The sequence below is a fragment of the Eumetopias jubatus genome, unplaced genomic scaffold (genome assembly GCF_037043125.1).
Source record: "Eumetopias jubatus isolate StellerSeaLion01/CBP00866 unplaced genomic scaffold, mEumJub1_p1.0 scaffold_6, whole genome shotgun sequence".
Classification (NCBI taxonomy): Eukaryota; Metazoa; Chordata; class Mammalia; order Carnivora; family Otariidae; genus Eumetopias; species Eumetopias jubatus.
In genome coordinates this window covers 97,283,354-97,310,631 of record NW_028274812.1, presented here as the reverse complement: position 1 = coordinate 97,310,631, position 27,278 = coordinate 97,283,354, and the positions used below count along the sequence as shown (strand labels likewise).

The 27,278-nt window shown below is 38.7% G+C and overlaps 1 protein-coding gene across 1 annotated transcript in view; it reads left to right on the top strand.

Moving 5' to 3' along the window:
• The window catches only part of MLIP (muscular LMNA interacting protein), a 237,381-nt gene that overhangs the window by 96,479 nt on the left and 113,624 nt on the right, over window positions 1-27,278 (top strand). Inside the window, exons 3-4 of the mRNA XM_088023754.1 lie at window positions 12,919-13,074; window positions 16,099-16,491. Of these exons, the coding sequence (XP_087879880.1) occupies window positions 12,919-13,074; window positions 16,099-16,491 (549 nt within the window). The remainder of the gene's footprint in view (window positions 1-12,918; window positions 13,075-16,098; window positions 16,492-27,278) is intronic.

The following is a 27,278-nucleotide window of genomic DNA, read 5'->3' as shown; positions in this document are numbered from 1 at the left end:
TTCAAAGACCTGTTGGCTGTGAAACTCCTAACAGAAGATATGGAATGTATCAATTCCTAAATTTATTTGACCAGAGAGTCTCTTTATCACCATCCATCTTGCAAGGCTAGTATCTAAAGGGACATTAAGCAACACTAATCCAGAATCTTACTTTATAAAGAAATTTTCCCTGAGAAGTTAAGTGACTTACCTAAGACCTCACAGCTATTTAGTGGAAAACCTGGGATCAGAAGCTATTTTGTCTGCTTCTGACCAAGACAATTGGAAATTCCATTGCTTTGAACGTCCTGCTATCTCTTGCTATAGGTATTTGTATGGAAGAGTCATGGGGAGGGAGCTAACTGAAATTATCTCCATCTTGCTTCTTCCTTTAGCCCTTACACCTTTGGTTTTTAGTAAGGACCTGTGCACCCCAGCAACAACTGTCCCAGTTGGAACTGAGAAACTTGAGGAAACTGGGCTGCTTCTGTGTTCTTCTGGACAGTTAATTATTACAAGTTTAACCAAAATTGTTATCCTTTTCATCAGAAGAGAAGAAATATAAGAAATGTCTACAAATAAAGAGATCACTGTCAGTCAATAAGTTTATTGGACAAATATTTATTGAGTGGTTATATGTGCCACATACTGTTCTAGTTGCTAGGGAAATAAAAGTGATCAAAACAAAATGCTTGCTCTCTTGGAGTTTAAAATCCAATGATGAAATCGGATAATAAAAAAGCATTAGGGGCTAATTAGTGCTCTGGAGAACAATAACATGGGCTAAGGGGGACAGAGAGTGCTAGCAAGGGGTTAGAATTGGGGTGGCAATTTTATGTAGAGTAGTGAGGAATGTTTTACAGTTGAAGTGACATTTGAGCAGAGACATGAGGAAGTTAAGGAACTCATGAACTTGGGAAAAACATTTTAGGGAGTGGGATTAGCATGCTCTAGGAATGCAGGAAAATCACTGTAGATAGAGCTGAGGGGAGCAAGGGGGGGAGTAGTAGGGGCCAGATCATGTTAGCTATTGGCTATTGTAAGGATGTTGGCTTATCCTCTGAGTGACAAAGGAAGCCATTGGCGGGGTATGGCATACGAAAGTGGCATTGTCTGACATCTGTTTTAAAGACTCAACCTTGCTACTGTGTGGCAAATAACTATAGGGAGAGGTGACGACAGACCAGGTTCCCAGAAAGTGGACTCTGAGGTGGAGTTAGCTTACAGGAAGTTTACCCTCATGGAAGTGCTCTAAGGAACAACACCTGTGGGAATGGGACGGCAGCGACATAAGGCAGAGAGAGAATTGGGTTGCAGTGCAGACCCAACGAAAGCTTAACTGACCTCATGAGGAGCTCTGAATTTGGGATCGCTCTTTAGAGTTGCCCTAAATTGGGAGGAAAGTGCCAGGCCTTTATATAGGTATATCAAGTAGCCATTGGATGCAGGCTACCCCTGAAAAGGGGGAGTGGCTTTGGGCAAGGAGCTTCATTCAGCTGAGAGCAATTCATGGAGAGGATAGACAGCTGAGCACTGTTACTGCACTTCCAGCAGCTGGGGAATAGTCCTTTGGCCTGAGGGGAGGTAAGGATTTTTTATCAGAGCATCCATTATAGGATGCAAATTGGAAGCAGGGGATTAATAAGGAGGAAGTGATTTGGAAAGGAGATGATGGTAGCAGTACTAGGATGTTAGAAGAAGTAGTAAAGTAGGAACATTTTTCTGGATTTATTTTGAAGGGAGATATACTGATAAACTGGTGCGGGGACAGATAAATCAAGATTGTGTATATTTACTAATACTGATATATCGATGGGGGATTATGGGAAGCCAAGAAAAATTGATGTGAGCTCATCATTTTTAGCCTGAGCAATGAGAAATAGTTGTAGAACTATATGCTGAGGTGGGGAAAAATTGGGGGGGGGGTCTGGTGGGGAACAGTTTTAGGAGAAAGACAAATAATTCAGTTTCAGATATCAGTGAGATATCCAAGTGAAGATGCTCGTTGGATACATGAGTATATCATCCAGGGAGGCCATTCAGGACGGGGAAATAAATTTCGAACTCACTGGCTTATAAATATTATTTAAAGCTATAGAATGGGATGAGATTATCCAAGGAGTGACTTCTGGGCTACTTTAAAACTTAACGGTAGGATGGCACAAAGCAGACAGAGAAGGAGTATCTAGGGGGTAGGAACAGGACCAAAAGGAAATGGTGCCAGAAGCCAAACGGAGAAAGTGAATTCAACAAGGAGAGAATGACCACCAAACCCTTATTCCTGATGGGTAAATGTTTCTTATCATTGTCTCTTTTCCCTTCAAATTCTGCCATGTACGAGGCCTATTATTTTTCCTGACTATCTAATTATGTCACAGTCTCACTTAGGTGCTATGTTTTCCTCAATACTTTGACGCTTCTAGTGTATTTGAATCAAGGAGGGCTACTAGTACCCTATTAACTAGGAGTATAAACCCCAAAGAGGAAAGCATCTATGAGTGCAGTAGTAACAGCAGTAGAAGCAATCCAGTTGAGGCCAATACAGATGCCTGATAACGATGGGGACAAACTTAGGCTGTGATGGAGCCTCACATATTTTTGATGAGAGGTCAGAATTCACTTGAAATATAATACACTAATACACTAAATTCTGAGTCTGTGAATTGAGATGGTCCTGATTAGGATCCCTGGAATCGCCTATTGCCCTAGAGACAGGGATCCAAACTCTTGGTGATTCCCATGTTCAGAGGAAAAACACCAACCAGAGCTAAAAACAGAGTAAGTGTCCCAGTGTTGATCACCAGAAACAGGAACTAAGAGTGCAGAAGCTAAGAGTGCAGTCTCCCCGGGAATGGCCTGAAACCACTTCCCCATGGCGTCTGTATTCTGCACATCACCTTGCACTGTCCTCTGACTTCGCTCACGACCCGTGTAACTTGTGTCTCTTTCATGAAACTGTCATGCATGTTGAGAAGAAGTCCAAATCTTCTTTGTCTTCGTGTCTCTCATAGCTGAGAATAGTGCCTGGTACTCCACAGATGTTTATGGATACAAATAAATGGGATTTCTAGTACATTCTTTCATCAAATACAGGGTATAGGAACAGACAAATGGATATCTGAATAGCCTTGGCAGCTGGATCTGTTTAATCACATGTTTCTTGGCAAACTTTTGTGCGCTAATCTATTTTTTTCCCTTAAATTTGTTTCCTGTGTCAAGAAGAGAGATTATTTGTTTTATATTGTTTATTTTAAAAGCAGTATCTGAAGAGTCTTTTGGCTGGAAGTTACTGCAGTAATATCTATTTAGTAAGATGTCCTACTTTAGCCATCAATAATGTCAAAATTTAAAGAGAATTTGGATTGTAATTGTTGCAAACTTTGACAAATTTTATTTTCTCTTGGAAAAAGATTATTCAAGAGAGCATTCTGTGTTATTTATGAGAGAGAGATCATTAAAAACTTTGTGTTTATATAAAAAAGATGGAGAAATAAACATGTATGTTTATGTGATGGCTTTAGCCTAATTGAATAAATGCCTACATTAAACTGTGAAGAAAAAAAAGATTTGTGTTTATAAATCCTTCAGGGTCTTGGGCAGACCCTAGGTGATGTTCTTACCGATAGGAAAAGTCGTTGTAATTGGAGGATAGACACTTTCTTCCTCCCTACTCCTCCATCCTGTGTGAGTAACTTAACTTGCTCTTCATAATCCAGGACTGGGGCCTGTTTTTGAACAGGTGCCATCATTTTCTATTCAAATGAGGATGGTTTCTATAGAAATTGTCCTAAATACATGTGCTCTTTGAGGCTATATGTAGTTACTAACCAGATGGCTGAAGCATGCTGTTATAATGCATGACCATTATGGTTTTTTTTTAACTAACAATTATTACTTCTATCAATATAACAAATAGTCTACAACACCAACAATTATTAATAAAACCAGGGAAAGAAAATGATTAGAGAAAAGTTGCCAGTAAGACACAGAGCCAAATAGCAAAATAATGGATTAATTTAATTGGTTCTCATGTTATAAAATGACTCAAGGAAGAATTCAAATTGGGCAAAAGATAGGGGCTGAAGTATTTCCTCTTCCAAAGTTGACTTGCCAACACGCATAAGTACTGCTTTGATTGGGAGAAGGAACGAGAGAAAAGACCAGAGGGCGGACATGATGAAGCAGGGGAGAAGAGCTTCATAGTCGTTTGAGTCTACTTGGAATGAACAGATCGAACTATTGACAAGGGACTCGACTGCTGCTTCCCCTTAGGGAGCGACTCACTAGAACTGTGTGAGATGAATGTGATCTCTAGGGGTTACATGATTTTACCATAATCCTCTCGAGAACCGTGTGAGATAAGTACTATTGTATCCACATTTCACAGGAGAAAGGACTGTCTTTGAGAGATCCCCCTGGGTCCCACAGCCAGTGAGTGATCAACTCTAGGGTTTCATCCTTTGTGATTCTCCTTGTTATAGTACTGCTGTTCTGATAGCGGCCTTCACTGAAGGCTTTACCTCTGCTTGAAATAAGTGTTACTCTATCCCACCTTCCTAAGTCCCCATTCCCCTATCCTTTGAAGTGCAGTCCCAATGCCACTTTCTGCTTGAATTACTTGAATAACTCCCCCAGGTCTTTGCTACTCAAAGTTTCTATGGACAAGCAGCAGGGCATCAACGGGGAGCTTGTTGGAAATGCAGAATCTGAGGCCCCATCCCAGATCTCAAGCTCTCCAGGTGGTCTATGCATAAAGTTTGAGAACTCCAGTGTGGGACTTTCTTTTCTTTTTTTGCTTTGCATTTCTGTTATTTGTATATCTGTTTTCTATTCTCAATTGGATTGTAAGCTCTTTGAGGGCAGGAGGGTGTTAGATTTTCTTTTGAGTATCCATAAAGGGTGTTAGATTTTCTTTTGAGTATCCATAAAGGGTGTTAGATTTTCTTTTGAGTATCCATAAATACACATAGCCTGAGGAAGGCATATAATTTGGCTAGTGATGTAACAGCACTTCTATTCAGAAATTTGGAGAATTTTCTAGGTCAAAAAGTGCTGTGTTATTTGGAAGAATTTTTGCCAGTGTGCTAGTAGAATCACTTTTGGCAATTATTTTACTTGTAATGTTTCCACAAATTCTGGCTTTTGATAAGGTTGAAAATGTTAAGAGGTATAATCCAGGTCCCCGAAATAAAATCTTCATTCCTTCCCATAGCCTTTGGTCTATAACCAGCCCTTGGGCCACAACATCTTTCATTGCCAAAGCACAAATATAGATATTACAGATTTGGAGAAAAATCAATACTTAAAAAAAAATAGAACCACTGAAAGCTGAAGACTCTCCAATTTCACGTGTGAAGTTTTGAGGTTTGTTTGTCTGCATTCACTGTCTTCCAGGAACCTCGGAAGGGAATTTTGTTTCAACAAATATTTGACTCCAAACTTCATTCTAGAGCTAATGTGATTAATAGCAACACTTCAGTCACTACAGATGCTCCTGCTGCTTGCATTTACGTGCCAAAGACCGATAATGCTATTGATTTTTTGAAATGATTGCTGTGTGTTTTCTAGTGCTTTATTTAGGCACAGTGTTTGCACGTATTTGTACCTCTAAATGTTCTCAGTGAGTGTGACCAACTGGTTGCTGAGATTGGCAGATGCTCGGGCCTTTCAATCAGCTTCTTGTCCCTGCACAATCTGGCTTCTCTCTTTTCGTAGAATATGTAACTGGAATACATGCATGACAAGAAAAGAGGGCAAACACATATAGGTGGCTTTTTTTCTTTTCTTTCTTTTTTCTTATTTTTTTCTTATTTTACTTCCCCTGGCTTCATTTCAGCAGTCAACATGACCTCTCATGAAGTCTCAAATCTAAAAATTATCTACACATAAATCTACTCTTGGGAGCTGACAGAATTCTTCAATTCAGGGAGGAGGCCACTTTACCTCTTTTTAGAATTCTTTTTTTTCTGTGTGAGTCTGTGTTGTTTTAGTGAGAGGCTCCCTTCCCACCTCAGTCATCGGTTTGCTCACTCCCTTATGTGATGAATCAATGCTTCCAGAACAGGGGCTTCTGAGTGACTGCGGGAACAGTTACCTCCAAATGAACTCGTGCGTCTTAGCAGGGAGCATTCAGACCACACCCCAGGTAAAGGGAAGTTTTTCTTTAATGCTTTCAAGAACTTTTAAAGGCTGTGCTCTTCAGTGTTTGCTGCGAGAGGGCTTTGAGGGAGAGCTGCCTGGGTAGAGATAAATTTGAGTGTTACAGTTAGTGGAAGGGTGAGCAGAGAAAAGCAAACTGCTTGCTGGCCAACCCAAGAAAATGCTCGGGACTGCACTTGGCATAGTGTGGAAGCTGAAGCCCTGCGATGTCTCTTCTTAACAGGAGGCTAGTGGCCATCTGTGAGTGTGGGTGTCACCATGGGAAGGAAGAGAACTTTTAGGGGACTAGAAGACAGGAAGGCATTGCAGCCCGGAAACTGAGCAACGAACAGTGACCCTACATGGCATGGGGAAACGCAATTTCTTCAGTTATTGTTCGGCTGTCCAGTGAGAGGGGGACAGTCTCAGAGAGTTCTGAGTGCTTGAAACCATAGTTAGGGTGAGATGTTAATCTTTTCTGGTCTAATTTCAATTATTAAAATAGTTTCCCAAGGATAGGAACTAAGATGTGTTTTTAAATGGCATTGACAACTGAAAGTGTTAAACTGGCATTTAACAAGTGCAATGGTATTAACATGCATCTGTTTCTGCTTTGTGTGGAAAATGATTTTTCATCACCATAGCGATTCATTTCTGGGCTCCACTGGAACTTGGCCACGGTATGCAGTAAAGAGAAAAATTTTTTTTTTCTTTTCTGAGCAGGGGATTCAGCAGTCTACCCTGGCGAACACGTGGCTCTTCATCTAAATGTTGCATCATGTGACTAGTGTAATTTCAAATCCTTTTCCAACCTAAATTCTGTACAAAAAAAAAAAAAAATCTCTCTAACTCCTTGGTTCGGTAAGAGGATGCTAGGTAGGAGCAATGAAAAGAACCCCGTGCTAACACTGTACTCCCAGCCTAAAAGTGGATACCAAAGCATTGCCCTTTTTGTGGTGGTGCTTCTGAGGACGTGTGTGCAGCCAGGAATTTATCCCTGATCTTTTTCTCCAACCCAGTATCCCAGGAAGATGAATACGTCTTTAGTCCTATTAGATTTTCCCTTTTATGTTATTCTTGAATGACATCATGTATTGGTTCAACTAAAACTTAAAAAAAAAAAAAATTGTTCTACACTGGGGAAGACATTTTATGTTGGATATGGGTGTGTCTGAAGGAAAATATGACAATAACAAAGAAAGAAATTATTTTACTTTTCTATTGCTTCTGTTGTCAACATGTGGTTATGCTTAGAAATTCCTTTGAGGGCACTGTGTGAAAAGTGCACCTTATGCACTGAAGCATCAGTTTTCATTTATATTTTTTTCCATTCTAGTCACTAAAATGATAGCTATTACCCTTTAAAAAGTCCATAGTTTACGGGGTGTGCATAGTGGAGATCTATCTGTATTTTAGGGATTTAGGTGGCATTGCATTTTACAAATTGCGTAAGGCCATGGAAGAAGTAAATTTTCAGCATTGTGTGTGTTTTAGAAGGCAAAGCCACTTCCTGTTAATAATGGCTATATGTATTTCATACCCCTGGGGCACTTTTACTGAAGCCTTTCATATATCAGTATTTAAATTTCACTGGGGTAGTACCTAAAATAGACTTGTAGTCATCATGTGGGGACATGGGGTAGGCCTACAAAACCTGGGGATAAGGTCACAATTTCACTTCTTTTTTGACTCCTAAAGGACTGTCTTTATCTCCTGCCCACATGAAATTCTGCAATGAATTATCCAAACTACCTCTAGTGATTTTGGTGCTAAAACCACTCCCCATCTATCATGATATTGATGAGATTAGTCATGTCAAAAAGCCTTCCTAGGAAATAATCTATCCAGTAAGTGTGTTTTATTGTTAGTGCTGATAAGACTAATGGGCTTTCCAAATCTCACAAGGGAATCTAATGTTCCTTACCACAAAGGAAAGCATTGATTTATTATTTTCTGATGATTAGCTGCAACCTGGGAATTTTGACATGACTGCAATGAGGGAATAAGGACAACTATCTTTAAAGACATAAAAGAGTATTAGGGGCACCTGGGTGGTGCAGCTGGTTAAGTGTCCGAACCTTGGTTTTAGCTCAGGTCATGGTCTCAGGCTTCTGAGATGGACCCCAGTGTCAGGCTCTGAGCTCAGCCTGGGGTCTGCTTGTCCCTCTCCCTCTGCTCCTCCCCCCACCCCCATAAATAAATAAAATCTTACCAAAAAAAGAATATTAAAAAATGCCAGTTGGCTCAGGAGAGTTTGCCTATATGTTTGATATTCCTTAAGGAATATGCATAGTTTCTAGAAGGCATAGCTGTTTTCAGTTTTTAGTTACCAGAAAGTTTTACTGTATAATAAGTGGCCTACATTTAGTTCATTAGACCTATAACTTGGGTGAAATCTCCTATAACGATATCCAGTTCTCTTTGTTTGATTACATGCTCACAAAGAAAATATCTGATTACTAATCTAGTGTCCCAGGCAGCCTGCTCCAGGTACCTCCTGACCCCAGGCTCACATTTTCCCCCATGCTATCTGTCTCTCTCTCCAGTACAGTTTTGTGGTTAGTGTGACTTTCGTTTTCACCAGGCCGACCTTGTCAACCTTCTTGCCTCACAGTTGCTTGAGCTTCACAAGCTCAGAGCCTTTTCTGTTTTTTCTTCTCAGATACTCAGTCTCCAGGCCAAAGCCTAGATTACATTGAATTACTATACCTCTAAATCTTACACTCTCAAGCCATTCTCCCAGACACTCACCATGCTATCAGATCTGTTCTCTGAGCCTCAGAGACCACTGGTCCCTTGACTCTGAGGGTCCCTCTCCTGGACCTGTCCAAACTCCACTCCATTTTGGTCATTTGCTCTACTCTCACCGGGGCCCTCGATTTCCTCAACTTCCTTTCCAATTTCCAAACACCAGCTCTGTAAGTGCTACAGTTGACTTTCTCTGTTCCTGTGAGAGGCTGTTTGAATATCTCTGGAGGGAATATCAACCGGCCAAGCAAATTGGCTTCATTACAACAAATTCATGGGCCCTCAGCATAGCCTGTCAATCCTTTTATTTATAGTCAGGCATCTTTCCTATTGATGTCAATGACATTCCAGATTTTTTTATTTTCCTTAAAATCCCATGTCACCTTTGCTAGTTCTTTCTTAGCTATTGGATCACTTAATGTTCCAAGTCTGGAGCGTTCAAACTTGGACCTCTTTGTTTCTTATTTGTGCTTACTCCCTTGGTGATCTCATCTGATCTTGTGGTTTTAAATACCACATATAAGTTAACAACCCTAATAATTTTATCTTAAGGACAGACTAAACTTGACTACCATACCCACATTTCCATTTGGGTGTATATTTGGCATATCAAATTTGATCTTTATTCTCAAACTAGCTTCACCTGTTTTTTTTTTTTCCCTGTTTTAGTAAATAAAATCTCATTTCTTGCACTTATTCAGGTCAATAATTTTGTATTCGTCTTGATTCTTATCTATCTCATATCCCACATTTAATTTTTAAGCAAATTCTAAGTTTTCCTTTAAAATATAGCCAGAATCTGAGGCGCCTAGGTGTCTCAGTTGGTTAAACATCTGCCTTTGGCTTAGGTCATGATGCCAGCGTCCTGGGATCGAGTCCTGCATCAGGCACCCTGCTCAGCGGGGAGTCTGCTTCTCCCTCTGCCCCTCTCCCCCACTTGTCTTTCTCTCTCTCCCGCAAAAATAAATAAATAAAATCTTAAAAAATATATAGCCAGAATCTTAGCACTTCTTATTATGGTTACCATAGCAACCCAAGTTCAACCTACCGTTTCTCTCCCATGGGTCATTGCAATAACCTTATAGCCAGTCTTCATAACGTATAACTATATAAGTACTATATAGTTTACATACTCATTTTGTTTACCACATCCTCCTCTAGAATGTAAATTCCATTAGTGTAAAGATTTTTGCTCGCCATTACATCGCCAACACTTAAGAGTGGTGCCTTAGTGTTTAGTAGGCATTTAATGACACCTTGTTGAATAAATGAAAGTTAGTAGAAGGCAAAATATTCAAGTGAGAGTTGATTTTAGTAGGGACACCGTGGCAGGACTTAAGGCCACATAAGAGAACAAAGATGCAGGTGGGTGAGTAGATGTGGTTATGGGGACCTTGGAAATTCTTTTCTGATTGCTTCAGTTATGTCAGTGAAATGAGAAACAAAGTCATCAGCTCAGAGTAAGGCCATGGAAGAAGATGTTGGGGGTTTGAAGAAAGAGGAGAGGATGAGTTTTCTGGGCAAGTGGGAGAGTAAATGGGCTATGTAGCTATAGTATGTTTATAGAGCAAGGTTGAAGGGCCTGCTTGGGCTCAGAGTCTTAAATCTGAAGTGAAACCAGGAAGCATAGTTGTGTGATTTCCTCCAATCACATACCTTTGTGGTGCAGGAGTAGAGAAGGTAGGAGGTTAGATTTAGTGAGGCTGGTGGTTTACCCAAATGGGAGGGAATGATGTGAGAGGGCAAGGCACTTGAGAAGTATGTATGGAGGTAACTGTGGTGAATGCAGTCACTGAGGCTGATTAAAAAAAAGAAATATGGGGCAATATAATGCTGGGGGATCAGTAGATTTTCATTCTGGTAAATTCTGAGAAATGTTGGAGTTGGAGTATGAGAGGGAGGTATGGAAAGAAAAGAAGTGGTGGTCAGAGAATGGAAAGGTGACATTATATAGGGGTTGTGGGTATTGGTTGAGGCTAGGGATTTGAGTGGCAAAAAAGGAGTAGAGGCCCAGCCAACACAATATGAGGAAAATTACCCATGGGCTATGACGTTGGGTATTGCACAAAGCATAGCGTTAAAGAGAGTGGAATTGAGCCAGGAACTAAATCTTCAAAGAAAGAAGGCTTCATTTGGGTGTGGGCAGATGACAGTGAAGAGTATAGACTAAAATGACAGGAGATTCAAATCTGGAAGTTTCTAGGTAAGAGGAAAGAGGAATGGTCTGGAAACAGTACAGGGGAGTGAGAAGGATACTCTTGTACTTCCAGGCCCAGTGTGAGAGAAAACAGCTACCACTGAGGTACCTTCTTAGAGACAAAGCCCTTCAGAGGAAGCCAGGGTCTGGTTAGAGCTAGGATAGTTAGAGAAGAGGTTAAGGACATGGAGGATTTTGTGGTGGCTGACTGAATACCAGAAAGTATATGGTGGAAAGGCTTCAAGTGTTGGAACAGGGACAGATGGGAAAAGAACAAGGGGTGTGCGTAGCACACAGGGATTGTGGGATGACTCTGAGGCTTGGGTTTCTCACAGGGGCTGACATGGCTGGGGTTAAAAGGAATGCCAAGGTGAAGTCTGAGGGGTTCAAAGCATAGAAAGGGGGCATGGCTTAAAGGGAGAGGAGAGCGAGGGTCTTGCCAGGGCATATCATATTTCTTGTGACAGAGGCATGGAGGTGACAGAGGGGCAGTGTTACTCTGATGAGATGGGGCTGATTTTATCATCCATGTTGATCACTCCACCTTTCTGCTCCCCAGTGCACCACATTCATGAGCTTTTCTGTATCTTAGTTCATTTTCTCTGGACTCAAAGGAGGCCATGTTCCTTCTCCTGTTCCCTTAACTTATTTGGCCAGCTTCTTCCAGGACATTGTTTTGCTTTCCTTCTCTCCTGATCCCTCCCCCCAGTCTACAGACATGTTCAAGTCTATCCGATTACACGCCAACACAGGCAGCTCTTTGACTCTCCTTCCCTTGCTAACTACTCTCAACATCCCTCCTTATTCCTCATCCAAATTTCTTGCAAGAGAAATTTATGGCACCTTCTTCTCTTTTTCCCTTTCATGTAGTCCTCAACCTCTTGCTCTTGGCTTTCTGTGCTTGTCACTAGCCATGAGTCTTTTAAAACCAGAATTATTTGTCTAGAATTCTAATATGACTTCATCACTTCCCACTCTACGGTGCTCTAATGGTTCTCCGTTGTCAATACGATAGGATCTAAGCTTGATCCACACCTCACTGCTGCTGCCTTTCCATGCTTTCACTCATCTTGTTTTCTCAGCCTGGGACATCTTTATCGTCCTCTTCACTGGGACCTACATTTCAGATGTAGCCTTTTACAGAGCTTCCCAGGGTGTGTAGGCAGGTACCCCTCATCACTTTTCCTTTCTCTTCTGGGCACACCCTTTTCTCTTCTTGTGTGTGGTCTATTGACCATTTCCTATTCACAATGGCATCCCTAGCTCCTGAGTGCCTGCCCCACAACAAATACTAAACATAATCATTCTTGAATGCATAAAGCATGGATGAAAGAGAAAGTATATCCTTAAGGACAGGCATTGGTATTCTGATAGCCAAAAAAGCATACTTTCAATTTTAAATCCATTTTTTAGTATTCTCATTAATGATACATGTTGGAAATTTCTTGCATGCTTGATGATTATGAGTCAGATTGAACCTGCTAACCCAGGGTTAAATGAATAAAAGTCAATTTTGAAACAGACTAGATGCTATGTTTTTGATGATCCTATGAAGGTAGAGGTGCCCTTTAATGTTCCAAGAGATCAACTAGCCAATCCACTGTTTTGTTGCCATACCCTACAATAGGATCTTTCTGGGGTTGTATTGCTTTCTCCGATAAATGGAATAATTTAAAAAAGGGATCTGATCCACTATCACTATTTTTATAGCTCTTTTCTTTGGCAACCATACACATGATCACAAGTTAATAGTCAACTTATCAAAATAAATGAGGTAAATATCATGGTATATAGAAAATAAAGTCAAGATAAACCTTTGACAAGATTGAAAGTCTAATTTATTCCATGTCTCATAGGTCTCCTCTGGTGATTCTGAAGCCAAACCTCTGATCTTCACATTTGTCCCCACTGTCAGAAGACTACCAACCCACTCTAAGTTGGCTGACGCCTCTAAATTCCTTGTTAAAATTCCTGAGGAACCAAGTGATAAGAATCCAGAAACTGTAAATAGGGTAGGATTATTTTTGTTCTTTCTTTGTGTTAAGCAATTTTATATTAAACATTAAATTGTCCTTAAGAATGACTTGGAAATTTGTATGAATGTTTCTTTCCTTTGCATAAAGTGAGATGACTGTGAAATCTAAGCTTGACTAAAAATATAACTGCATAATGGAAGCCCAAACATTATCAGACCCTCCTTCTCTTTAATACACTATTCTCAACTCTTCTGAGTTGACATCCTATTCTTTGCTATTCCTGTGACACATTCTGCCTGCTGTCACTTCCTCTTTTCCCAAATACGTCTTAAAATAATAAAAACAAAATTTCTTGAAAAGTTTGAATTTCTGTCAATTTCTTGACCGAAAATACAGGATAAAACAGTGAGGCATTGTTGTTTTACATGCAATAAATTAGCAAAATTTAAAAGTGCAATATCCAGTGCTGGGGTAGTTGTGAAGATACTGACATGCTCACACTTCGCAGCTAGCTTTGTGAATTTGTACAATTTTGTTGGAAAACCCTTATCCACAATCATAAAACTGTTCATAACCTTTCAGTAATCTAACTCTTGGAAATGTATTCCAAGGAAATAGTACAAAAGCAGAAAAATGTTATGTAGGAAAACAGGGAAAAATAAAAATAGCCTAATAGCTACCAATCAGAAAAAATTTAAGAGTGTGATAATACATCATTTTCATAAAGTTATAATTATAGTGATTATGTAATTCCATGGAAAATGTTAACTTTATAACAGTAAGAGACAAAATTGGTTATAAAATTATATTTATATGCTGATTATGCTTATCTAAAATGAGACCAAGACTGGCAATGAAATTAAAACAAACTTTAAAAAACCCTGAAAATGACTTGCATTAGAATAATGACATTTTGAGTATAATGAGAAATAATGACATTTCTCTTTAAAATGTATTCTAGTATTGTCTGATTATGAATAAAATGTGACTGGGGGATTTTGTGGCATTCTTGAACCACTAAAAGGGGGTTATTTATCTGATTCACCTTGTCTGTATGAAAACATCTTATCCAGAAAGTTGTAATATATCTGTGATCTGAGATTTTTCAGATATACTGAAAATCTTTCAGATGCTACTACCTTATTTCAAAGACTATTGAGGTCAAATTATTTGGGGGAGATCTTAAATGCTACAAGAGGAATTTCTGTGAAGTTTTTCTCTGACAGTACTCAACTCTATGTAGTATATTTATGGGATGCTTTGGATAGGTGCTATGAGCACATGAGACTGTGGATGTATGAATTCATCTTGGTTGCAAACCTCCAGAGCTTCCTAAGAGGTTGATATTTATTTGCTGATTGCAATGATCACACACAACTACGTATTTAAAATATTCAAGATTTTTCTTCCTATTTTTTAAATAGTTCAATATTATAATAGAACAGGGTAAATAATCCCTTGATCATTTATATATTCAACCACTACTTACTGAATACACTATGTGCTTGGTGCTATGTTCTGAATGAATAAAGCCAACCTCATATAAGTCATTCTTGGGAAGACAGACAATAAAAAAAGTGAAAAGTATATAATAAAATCTCAGATAGTGATAAAGCTGTAAAAAAATACATTAGAGTAAAGGAACAGAGAGTGATGGGCTATAGGAGAAGGGAGTTTTTATTTTATTTTATTTTATTTTTTTCTGATATAAATCAATGATTTAATAAGTAAATTGTAGAGAATAGACAAATCTGTGCAGAATATTTTTTTCAGTCAAGCAGAGAAAGACAATTATCATATGGTTTCACTCATATGTGGAATATAAGGAATAGTACAGGGGAAGGGATTTATTTTAGATCATTAATAATGTTTTCAAAAACTAGTTCAATTTTTGTCACCTTTTAATAAGCAATGTCTTGGAATCCTGTTATTTTTAATTTAAACTTCTTTCCAATTTAGGTTTTTGTTACCATTTGGTATTGTAATTTAAAATGTGAAATGGCCATTGTCCAAGAAATCCTAATTGGAAGTTTGTGTTTTATCTCGAGTAAATCATCATCAGCTGAAAAATGTGCAATGGGTATATAAAATCACCTCCGTAGGTTAGTTATATATAATCAGTGGTTTGACCTCTATTTTCACACACACAACATGTATGCACAAAATAGCCCATGTTACATTTACTACTGTGGTTGAAATTCAGTTTATTTTGATCTCCTTAGTGTCTTCTTTAACTTTTTATTCTGAAGTAATTTTAGGCCTAAAGAAATGTTGCAAAGAAAAGGATAGTAAGCACAGCGTGGTTATCAAAACCAGAAAAATAAACATTGGGTCTTTTAAACACAATCTTAGTGTACAGTGTTGCTCTCATTTTAGAAAAAGATGTTTGGTAGCCTGATAAAGCTGTCTTACTCTGGTCTTGTAAATCCTCTATGTACTCACAGAAAATTGGATGAAAAGATTTAGAATTACAAAATAAAATAGCAGTGAAAAATACCTTGTACTAAAAATACCTACTTTTTTTTTGATGTCTTATTCCTGAGTTCTTTTCAGTTAGTTTGGATGGTTTTGTCTGAATATCCATATGTTTTGTCCCAATTTTATTTTTCCTCTCAGAATTTTAGAGAGATTTGTATTATTTTAGAAACTTTCAATGGGGTTTCCTTTCTCTCCCGGCTGATATAGGATAGACAGGTTTTACTTGACCAATAACTAAACTCTTGACCAACCCCCATTTGTTTCACAAATTTCGTCATGGGAAACATTGTTGTCTCTATCTCTTTTAAAGGAATTATGTCATGATTTATTTGAAAACGGATTTACTCGATGTTGATTCTTAGCCCTAAATTGTTTGGGCTTGAACCAGGACAAACAAGTGGGCTGGTAAAAGTAAATCGTTAACTTCGACCCAGTCTCTCCTAAGCCCACCTGATTTTACATGTATTTAAAAAATTCTTGTCCTTGGAGATTATAAGCAGGTTAAACTTTTAAGTATACATGGAAAAAGGAAGCCATCGTCAAACCAATGCCAATGCTTTTATGTCTCTACATTAATTGCAGTCTGAGTCCAATGAGTACTTGATCTTGAATGCTGGGAGCCAACGGGAGAGAAACCAAGGGACATTGATTTATCCTTCAGAGGGCAGTGAAAAGATTTCACAAGCGAGGGGAATTAAAGCAAACGAACTTCAAGGAATGCAGCAAAGTGACCTCTTCAAAGCTGAATATGTCTTTATTGTGGACTCGGAAGGGGAAGATGAAGCTACAAGTGGAAAAGGTGAACAAGACCCCCCTGAGGGGATGGGCACCACAATTTCTCGGCCCAAAACTCTAGCAATTTCCTCCAGTCTGGTCTCTGATGTGGTGCGTCCCAAAACACGAGGGACAGACCTCCAGGCCCCATCATATCCTGAAATGTCTCATGGGATGGCTCCTCAGCAAAAGCACAGGCAGGTAGGTTTTTCTTCTTGTCATAAGGAAAAAAAAAAAGTTTATATACTCTTTATCCTAGGCTTTCTGCAAATGCCTTCCTGTTCGAGGCATACAAAGCTCTCAAAGAAAAAGATATTAAAAAACCCAAATCCTAAGATCATAAATCATCACAGAGTAAATATAGATAATAAATTCATAAGACAAAAAAGATTATATAATTGTACTGTGAATTGGCTGAAGAGAAAATGTAAAATGTTCAGCTAGGGTGGATCTGAGAGAATGTTGTCTCTTACTTTTGAACAATTCTTGGAAAAGGTTGATACTGGGTATTTCTTAGGAGAGAGTGCTTGGTTAGCTGTGTGCATCAAGAAGTATACTGCAGACATGAGAAATATCCCGTGGGAAGATATTTGTTGGATATTAGACACAAGCACATTACTTTTAAACTACTGAAAGAATAGGAAAAGGATATGCTAGGAAATAAGGGTGTAAGAAAAAAAAATTCTTGCCTGTGTGTCTTAAGGAGAATTATCTGTTGTCATCCTGGAATCCACTAGCCAGGTGTTGCCTCAGTGAAATGGGGGGAAGTTCCTACCCCAAAACTTAGCAACAAAATCCAATAGTTCCTTTAAGTTGGAAAACCTATTTAAGACCCATTTCTGTGATGGTAGGAAAGAAAGGGAGTGGTTAGGGAGGGATTTTTGAAAGGAAAAATAGGAAGAATTTGCCATTGGTTGGCTATTTGTTGTAACGAAATGATAAAATGACTCTGACAAGGCATAGGTAGAATGTCAGGACTGAAGAGCCTGGCTTTGGGAGTAGACAGTGGATGCAGAGCTCTCCTGAGAAAGCTTGTGTTAGTACCAAGATGTCCCGTTTAGGATCTGCTAGATCAGGCACTTGCAAGCGTCCCAAAGTAGTTGGGAGAACATTTTTATTGGTGAGTTGGCCTTTTGGTGCTGCTAGGACCTATGCATAATTGTAGAGTAAGTGTCTTATTTAGGGTGCCACCCTGTTTTCATTTCTGCAGCCTTCACTGACTTCCTGATGCTGAATTTGTATCACCTATAAGCATCCAGTGTCCTTAGGCTACTTTTTCGTGATAGAAAATTCTTCCTGGGGTACTCCCACCTCAGTCTACTTAACTAAAACATTTATTTCTTCTCAAAATTTATGTTCAGTTAGTTATTGGAAATGTTCTAATAATATAATTAAACATATTCTCAGTAAGCAGTGATAGGCTTAAACATTTCTTTCTTGCTTTGGGAAAGATGATGGAATAACCAAGTTGGAGACATGGGGGTTTCCAAAGTCAGGGGAGGGTAATTTGATGTGGCCCCTTGGAGAAGAACATGTAGGTGTGATAATAACAAATGTAAGTAAACAAAGAAAATATTCTCAATGAAGCAATTTTTGGATTTTTGCTTTATTTTTTTACCCCAGTTGTTAGATTTCTTTCCTTGAGTTGGTCATTTAATTTGTTTTTATGTGACTAAATAGACAGAAGTAAACTAGAGCCTGAACACACACTGTGGAATCTTTTGTCCAAAAAAGAGTTATATGGCAGTAGGTTATAGTTGTTGTTATCAAAGCTCCAAATGAAAGTTTGGAGTTCAGAGTTCAACCTAATTCATTAGCAGTGGCTGAAAATGATGGTTACCACTAATGCGGGAATACTAGATCTTGAAATGTTTGGGAGTAGCCATTGTTCCTATTTCAATTTCCTATAATAATCCATTTGAGTAATGAATAGTAGGCCATCATCAAATAAAAATAAGATGAAATAAGAATGCGGTAATTGTTAACCACAAATGTCAACCACAGAGTAATGACCAGAGAACCAAAGAAGGCACTCTGAGAATTTTCATGTAGTCAGTAGTAGAAGCAACAAGTCTAAAGAATATCCCTGATTGGATTACTTAATGCCAACACCATCTACTTTTCAATCAGAAATGTAGTCATTTAAGTGAATTTCTGGTCTACCTGGTAAAAATGAATCCATGTATAGAACGGTCCATAAGTTAGCACTATTAGTCAGCCGTAATTTATTAAGCTATTCTAAGAGATGCCTTCAGTTTCTGCTCTGGCTTTTAACCTTTCCATAAACTAGCCTAGATGTCATTTTCTATCCACATCTTCTGCCTCTCTTCTTCAGCTCTGCTGAACTACCACAAAAGTACATACTTCATACTTTTCCATCCCTGAGCCCTTGACTCCTCTGTGTATACAACTTCTTTCTTCCTCAGACCTATCTCCATTTTTATTTAGGCCACTCGATCCTCTAAGCTCAGTTCAAGTGGTGCCTCTTTCTGGAGACATTCCCTTTGAAGAGGAGTTAGGTCTTCTCCATCTGTACCATCTTCCGTATAGTTTTTTAGCCTTTTTAGAAAATCTCCATTATAACTCCTTTTCACCCTGTTGTAATAACAGATTATCTTTCTTCCTCACTAGACAGAGAACAATTTAAGTCAAGGTCTGTCTCGTTTATTTCTGTGTCGCCAGCACTTAGTACAGTATCTGGCGTATAGGTGAGGTTCAATAAGGTATGTAAAAGGAATAAATATTTAAGAGCTCACATCTTTGAAATCCCTGCACAGATATTGATTCCTTTATAAAGTCAGCTTTGGTTCTCTGAGTCAAAATAAACTATCCCTCCATATCATTCTGATAGCTTTTTTTCTGTACATCTTTTATGACAGTTATCCTATTTCAGCATGTATTATAACTATTTAAGTGCATGCTTTATCTCCCCTAGCACATTGTAAAGTCTTTAGAAGTAAAGTCCATGTTAAATCCATTTTTATTAAACATTTTGTTCCCTGCAATGGTTACTATATTATCATGAACATAGTCAATATAAATATTGGGTTGAATATGTGTATACTCCAAATACTTTCATTGAAGTGGCATATTTAAATAAAAGTGCATTATGTTAAAAAATCACTAGACAATTAAAAAATTTAAAGGTCAAAAGTAAAAATGCTGGATAAAATAAGCAGTTGAATCAAAATCCTCTCAAGTAAAATTCAGAAAGAAAGAGTAATGTTTTTTTTTTTTTTAAACATTTTATTTATTTTCTGACAGAGAGAGACACAGCGAGAGAGGGAACACAAGCAGGGGGGAGTGGGAGAGGGAGAAGCAGGCTCCCCGCTGAGCGGAGAGCCCGATGTGGGGCTCGATCCCAGGACCCTGGGATCATGACCTGAGCCGAAGGCAGACGCTTAACGACTGAGCCACCCAGGCGCCCCGAGAAAGAGTAATGTTTTTGAGTGCTGGCATCTTGAATATTGATGTAAAGTTCTGAGAACTGTCTTACCTAGGGATAATATTAGCGTTAAAAGAGAGGTGATTATTCACATACAAACAGTAATTTGGCTGAAAGACCTATGATAAAGCCTGTAGCTCGGGCAGGAACAGTGGGAATAAAAAGAACTTACAGGGTAGAATTAACTGGATTTGTTCATTGACCTATATGGGAAAAGTCAAGGATGGATGAAATTTCTAACCAGGGAAATTGGATGAATGTTGGTATCATTAACTGAGGGGAAAATAATAGGTTTCAGGAAGTGATAGAAAGAGATAAGATATCTGATGTGGAGCTTGTGATTCTTTGATGGCACAGCATGATGTTCTCCAGGAAGGAGGTGCAAGTGTGAATCTGGAACACGGGAGAGGGATGGGAAACTGGAGATATTTGGTACATAAGTTGATGAGAGTGGAGATATTTACTCATGGAAAGAATGTAGAAGGTACAAGCCAGGAAATAGCAAAATGTAAAGGGCCTGTGAAAGAATAAAAACCAATGACAGAGACAGAGAGGGGTCCAAAGAAGTTGGAGAGAGGGGTTTCATGCAATGAAAGCTGGAGGGACATTCAACAAAAAGAGTAGTCTATAAACAAGGAAGAGTAAATAAAAATAATATAAAATCTTATAAATGTAAGGAAAAATAAAATACAAAACAAGGTCAAATAAGTAGGACCTCCAGAGCTCATTAAATTTCAAAATTAGGTCATTTGATGACCTTAAGGCGAACAATGTGAGTAGGGTAATAGGGAGAGAGATGAAGTTGAGAAATGGGTGGGTGGTAAGGAGAGGAGCCCACGCATTAGAGAGATGCTTTGGGAAGGCAGGAATGACACAGGCAATATAGTGGCCATGCTCCTCTGGGTAATTACTTGAAATCATAAACCTTAGTTTCCTCATTTGTAACATGGGGTAATACAACCTTCCTTGTGAAAATTAAATGAGATAATAATGTGAAATGTGCCTAGAACAGTGCCTGGCTCATGTTAGGTTCTCAACAGATGATTTTCTGTATTTAAGAAGTTTGAGATGACAGCATGTTTTGAAGTACAGGGGAAGGAACTTGTGAAGAGGGAGAGGTTTCATTTAAAATTTTTTTTTAAAGATTTTACTTATCTCAGAGAGGGAGAGAGAGTATGAGCAGGGGGGAGGGGCAGAGGGACCAACAGACTCCTCACTGAGTGGGGACCCCAACATGGGGCTCTATCCCTGGACCCTGAGATCATGACCTGAGCCAAAGGCAGATGCTCAACTGACTGAGCCACCCAGGCGCCAAAGGGAGAGGTTTTATATTGCTTCAAATGTAGTTTAGGTATAAGAACAGAGGAGAAGACACGGAAAATGAGGTCAGAATAGCTGGCTGGGGTTAAATAAAGGATGTTCTTTCATGAAAGTCCGGGAAATTGGGACACTGGCATGCATATTTAGTAAGTACCTAGATTTTATGGACCCATGGAAAAGAAATTACAACAAATTATTTGGAGAGAAACCTTCCTTATACCTCCCGGCTTCAGTGTGCTCTGATGCTGGCAGAATCCCTGAGATCCCTCAGTGGTAGCATGTTGTTTCCCCCGGGTGAGGACTCAATTGCGCCATTAGCCCATGGGGCAGAGTAGGTACATTTACGGAAAAATCAAGTTGCTTTGACAATTGCAGCAGAAAGCTGATGGAACCTTTTAACAGGAGGGTCTCCTGACTTGTTGATGTCAGAGCTTAATTTTTTTTCTTGTTGGCGAGGTAAAGACTGAATGGATATCAGAGTTACCGTCCTCTTTCCGTGCTCCTCTTCACTATCCAGAGTCTAGAGCAGAACAAGAGGGGACAGCTGCTGAGGGAGGTGCTGAGGCTCTCTTCAAGGAGATGCTATGTCCCTGAACTCTGTTCTTTTGCTCCTAGATCCACTAGACCCTCTGTTTCTTCGTTCCTGCGTGACGGTAACATGCCAGGCACTGCAGAGTAAGGGAATTAACGGTAAAAGACATAATACCTGCCTTTAAGGAACTTGAAAAAGATGCACCTGAAAACAATGAGAATGAAAGGGAACACGTTCTAAGAACAAGGGCAAGTTGAGGGGGAGGACGCCTAGATCAGCCCAGACCATCAGGAAGGGTTACGCTGTAGGTGGCTGAGATGTAAACAATGAGCACAAGTTTTCTTGGCAGATTACTGGGGCTTGGGCATGTCAGACAGTGTGAACAGCCAGGGAAGTACCAACATAGAAGAAGGGGGTGGAAGAAGACAAGGATGTGAAAAGGACTCATCAGAAGGAAATAAAGTAGGAGAGAGTGATAAAATAGAAGCCACAGATCAAACAGTTTTAAAAAGGAGGGAGAGATCGGAAATCAGCTTCTATGGAGAAATCAGAAAAGATAAGGCATCCAAGTGCCTGTTGGGCTTAGGAAAATATAAATCACTGTAGACATTGGTGAAAACAGTTACTGTGGAAGACCCGGGAGAATGAGCTGTTAAGAAGTCAGTGGGAAGTGTATTCGTTTTTCTACTGCTGCATAACAGATGATCAGAAGTTTAGTGGCTTTAAAAAACCACCTATTTTTTCTAGGTTTCTGTAGATCAGAAGTCTATGTCCAGCTGAACTGGTTCTTTGCTCAGGGCCTCCTGAGTTTGAAGTTAATGTGTCAGGTTACACCCTCATCTGGAGGTCCTGCACTAGGAAGGATCTGCTCCTGAGCTCCCTCCTGTTATTCGCAGAATTCATTTCCCTGAGGCTGTAGAATTGCTTTTTAAAGCTGGCAGCAGAGAAAGAAAATCTCTGATACTGAAATCTCTAACCTTTTGGCCCTCTTTTAAAAAGCTCACTTAATTAGGTCATGCCTACACAGGATAATATGTTGATTAATTTAAAGTCACCTGGCCAGGGACTTTAATTACATCTGCAAAATGCCTTCAGCTTTGCCAGGTTCTATTAGAAGCAAGTCATGGATTCCACCCATACGCAAGAGGAGGGGATTATGAAAGGGTGGGATTCTTTGGGAAGTGTCTTTAAGTGTGTTGGCTGCCAGAAGTAAGGAAATCAATCCCATGATTGTATGGTACAGATGTCACTAAGAAGAAAACGCATGGGTCTGAAATTAAGGAATACACAGGATCCACAAAAATCTTGGTGCACCTGTGTGTGTGTATTTTTATCAGTCAGCTTTTGCTGCATAACAAACCATGCCAAAATGTAGTTTTTTCAAACAGTGAGCATTTATTTAGCTCAAGTATCTGCAGGTCAGTAATTTGGCTGTGTTTAGGTGGGTGGTTCTGCATATCTGGGGCAGGGTCAGCTAATCTTTGCTGTGGTTCACTTCCTTGTCTGTAATTGGCTGCTGGGTCAGCTGGTAGCTTGTTAGTTGAGATGTGGTCTTGTGGACTAGCCTGGGTGTGTTCACGTCATGGTGCTGTTCTTCACTCAGCGAACTGGTAAGCTCCAAGGCTTTTAAGCCACTGCTTCTTGGCTCATATTTGCTAAAGTCTCACTGGTCAAACCGAGTCATAAGGCCAGTTGAGATGGAGTGGTGAGGAAAAGGACTTTGCCTTTTTTATGAAAAGAGAATTTGGGGCTTTTTTTATAATCTACTACATGACATTTATTGCTATGTTTTTAAAGATTTGAAGGATTTTGCTTTATATTTATGAGACAAATGAGACAGCTAATAAAAAGGAAAAAGGATGTATACATAGCACATGGGGGGTAACTGATGAAATAAGATTCCTAAGAAGGCAAGAGCTGTTGTGACTCAGAGTATATAGTGAAATTTTACCTTTTAAAAAATGAAAAGTCATCATTTTTTCTTAGAAGGGAGGAAAAGGAATAAGAATGGATCTAGAAAATAATAGATTTTCCTGGTAATCTCCATTTTTCCTTGGAGAAAGTGAAACTAGGTTATCTATTGAGCACAGTGAAGGAAGTAGTGAGAGCAGGGTTTGTGGAGAGTGTTAACTTTTGGAAGAGCTGTTGTTCAGAGCAGAATGGGAAGCTGAGGTCAAAACAAAAGAAAAAAAAACACCAACCAACCAACAAAAAATGGGAGGTAGGTAAAGGACCCAGCTGAGACTCTAAGACATTAACTTTGTGATGACATCAATCTAGAGTGCCTTCGCAGCCCATATGTGAGTTAGAGAAAGATGGCCCCTCTGCACAGGTGCGGGCAGTTCAGCTCCACTCTCAGCTGGTGCCTGTATACAGGACAAGTTCGTGGGTCAAGTGCAGTGGCCCTGCCAATCAAAGGGGTGTATAATTTTGTATTTCTTTTCCTCCATTTTTTTTAAACTCCAGAATGATTAATGTGCAGTGTTATATTAGTTTTGGGTGAGCAAATATAGTGATTCTACGATTCTAGACATTACTCAATTCTATACATACTATTTCCACAGTGGCTCATATGACAAGTGTACTCTTAATCCCCATCACCTATTTCACCCATCCCTCCACCACCTCCCCTCTGGTAACCATCAGTTTGTTCACTATATTTAAGAGTCTGTTTTTTTTGTCTCTTTTTTTCTTTGTTTTGTTTCTTAAATTCCACATGAGTGAAATCACATGGTGTTAGTTTTTCCCTGACTTATTTCACTTATCATTATACCCTCTAGATCCTTCCATGTTGTTGCAAATGGCAAGATTTTATTCTTTTTTATACCTGAGTACTATTTTGATGTGTGTGTGTGTGTGTGTGTGTGTGTGTGTGTGTGTGTGTGTGTGTGTGTTTGTATCACCTCTTCTTTATCCATCTATCAATGGACTTTTGGGTTGCTTCCATATTTTGGCTATTATAAATAATGCTGCAATGCAAACAAAAGGGTGCATTTATCTTTTCCATTTAGTGTTTTCATTTTCTCTGGGTAGATATCCAGTAGCAGAATTATTGGATCATATGATAATTTTATTTTTAATTTTTTGAGGAACCTCCATACTATCTTCCACAGTGGCTGTACCACTTTGCATTCCCACCAGCAGTGCACGAGGGTTCCTTTTTCTCCACATCCTGGCCACTGCTTGTTTCTTGTGGTTTTGATTGTAGCCATTCTGACAGGTGTGCGGTAGTATCTCATTATGGTTCTCATTTGCATTTCCCTGATGATGAGTGATGTTGAGCATATTTTCATGTGGCTGTTGGCCAACTGGATGTCTTCTTCAGAGAAATGTCTGTGTATGTCTTCTGTCCGTTTTTAATTGGATTTTTGTTGTTGTTGAGTTGTATAAGTTCTTTATACATTTTGAATCCTAATCCACTGTCAGATATGTCATTTTCAAATATCATCTCCTATTACATAGGCTATCTTTCAGTTTTGTTGATTCTTTTGTTGTGCAGAAGCTTTTTATTTTGCTGTGGTCCCAATAGTTCATTTTTGCTTTTGTTTCCCTTGTCTCAGGAGACATTTCTAGAAAAATGTTGCTATGGCCGATGTCAGAGAAATGAGTGCCTGTGCTCTCTCCTAGGATTTTTAGGGCTTCAGGTCTCATATTTAGGTCACTAATACACTTGAGCTATTTTCTTGTAGGTATTAGAAAGTGTCCAGTTTCATTCTTTTGCATGTAGCTGTCCTGTTTAACAAACACCATTTGTTGAAAATGCTGTCTTTTTACCACTGCATATTCTTGCCTCCTTTGTTGAAGATTAATTAATTATGTAATTGTGGGTTTAATTCTAGGCTCTCTATCCTGTTCTATTGATCTATGTGTCTATTTTTGTGCCAGTGCCACACTATTTTTGATCACTGTAGCTTTGTAATATATCTTGACATCTGAGATTGTGATACTTCCAGTTTTGTTTTCTTTTTCAATATTGCTTTGGATATTCAGTGTCTTTTGTGGTTCCACAAAATTTTAAGATTCTTTGCTCTAGTTCTGTGAAAAATGCTCTTGGTATTTTGATAGGGATTACATTACATCTCCTTCCTTCTGTTTTGGGGTTTGCTCTTATTTTTCTAGCTCTTTTATGTATAAGGTTAGGTTGTTTATTTGAGATTTTTCTTGCTTCTTGAGGTTTGATTGCTTTGGGTAGCAATGACATTTAAACAATATTTGTTCTCCCAACATGAGCATAGAATATATTTCCCTTTCTTTGGGTCATCTCAATTTCTTGCATCAGTGTTTTATAGTTTTCAGAGTACAGGATTTTCACCTCCTTGGTTAAGTTTATTCCTAGGTATTTTATTATTTTAGTTACAATTGTAAATATAACTACTTTCTGCTACTTCATTATTAGTGTATAGAAATGCAACTTATTTCTGTATATAGATTTTGTATCCTGCAACCTTCCTGAATTCATTTGTTTTAGTAGTATTTTTTGCTGAGTCTTTAGGGTTTTCTACATAGAGTATCATGTGATATGCAAATAGTGAAAGTTTTACTTCTTCCTTACCGATTTGGATGCCTTTCTTTTTGTTGTGTTATCGCTAGGACTTCCAGTACTAGGTTGAATAAAAGTGCTATGAGTGGACATCCTTGTCTTGTTCCTGACATTAGGGGAAAAGCTCTCAGGTTTTCACCATCAAGTATGATGTTGGCTGTGGGTTTTTCATATATGGCCTTTAGTATGTTGAAGTATGTTCCCTCTAAACCTACTTTGTTGAGGATTTTAATCATGAATGGATGGCATACTATGTCAAATGCTTTTTTTGCATCTATTGAAATGATCATATGGTTTTTATCCTTTCTCTTGTTGGATATGATATATCCAACATGATATATCATGTTGGTTGATTTGTGAATATGGAACCACTCTTGCATCCCAAGAATAAATTCCACTTGATTATGGTGAATGATTTTTTAACGTATTGTTGGATTTGGTTTGCTAATATTTTGTTGAGGATTTTTGCAGAAATATTGGCCTATAGTTCTCTTTTCTTGTAGTGTCTTTATCTGATTTCAGTATCAGGGTAATGTTGGTCTCATATAATGAATTTGGAAGGTTTCCTTCTTATATTTTTTTGGCTAGTTTGAGAAAAATAGGATTTTTGTTTGTTTGTTTGTTTGTTTTTTAAGTAGGCTCCACGTCCAACATAGAGCTTGAACTGACAGCCCTGAGATCAAAGGTTGCATGCTCTATGGACTGAGCCAGCCAGGTGCCCTGAGAAGAATAGGTATTAACTCTACTTTAAAAGTTTGGGTAAAATTCACCTGTGAAGCCATCTGATCCTGGACTTTTGGTTGTGGGAGTTTTTAAGTTACTGATTCAATTTCATTGCCAGTAATTGGTCTGTTCAAATTTTCTATTTCTTCCTGATTTAGTTCTGGAATTTTATCCATTTCTAGGAATTTTATTCATTGCTTGTAGGTTGTTCAAATTATTGGCAAATAATTTCTCATAATAATCTCTTAAAATTGTTTGTATTTCTGTGGTGGTTGTTTTTATTTCATCTCTTTCATTTGTGATTTTTATTTGCGTTCTCACTTTTTTTGTATGTGTCCAGCTAAAGGTTTATCAATTTTGTTGATCCTTTAAAAGAATTCCCAATTGCATTCTATTTCATTTATTAGTTTCTCTTTCATTTATTTCTG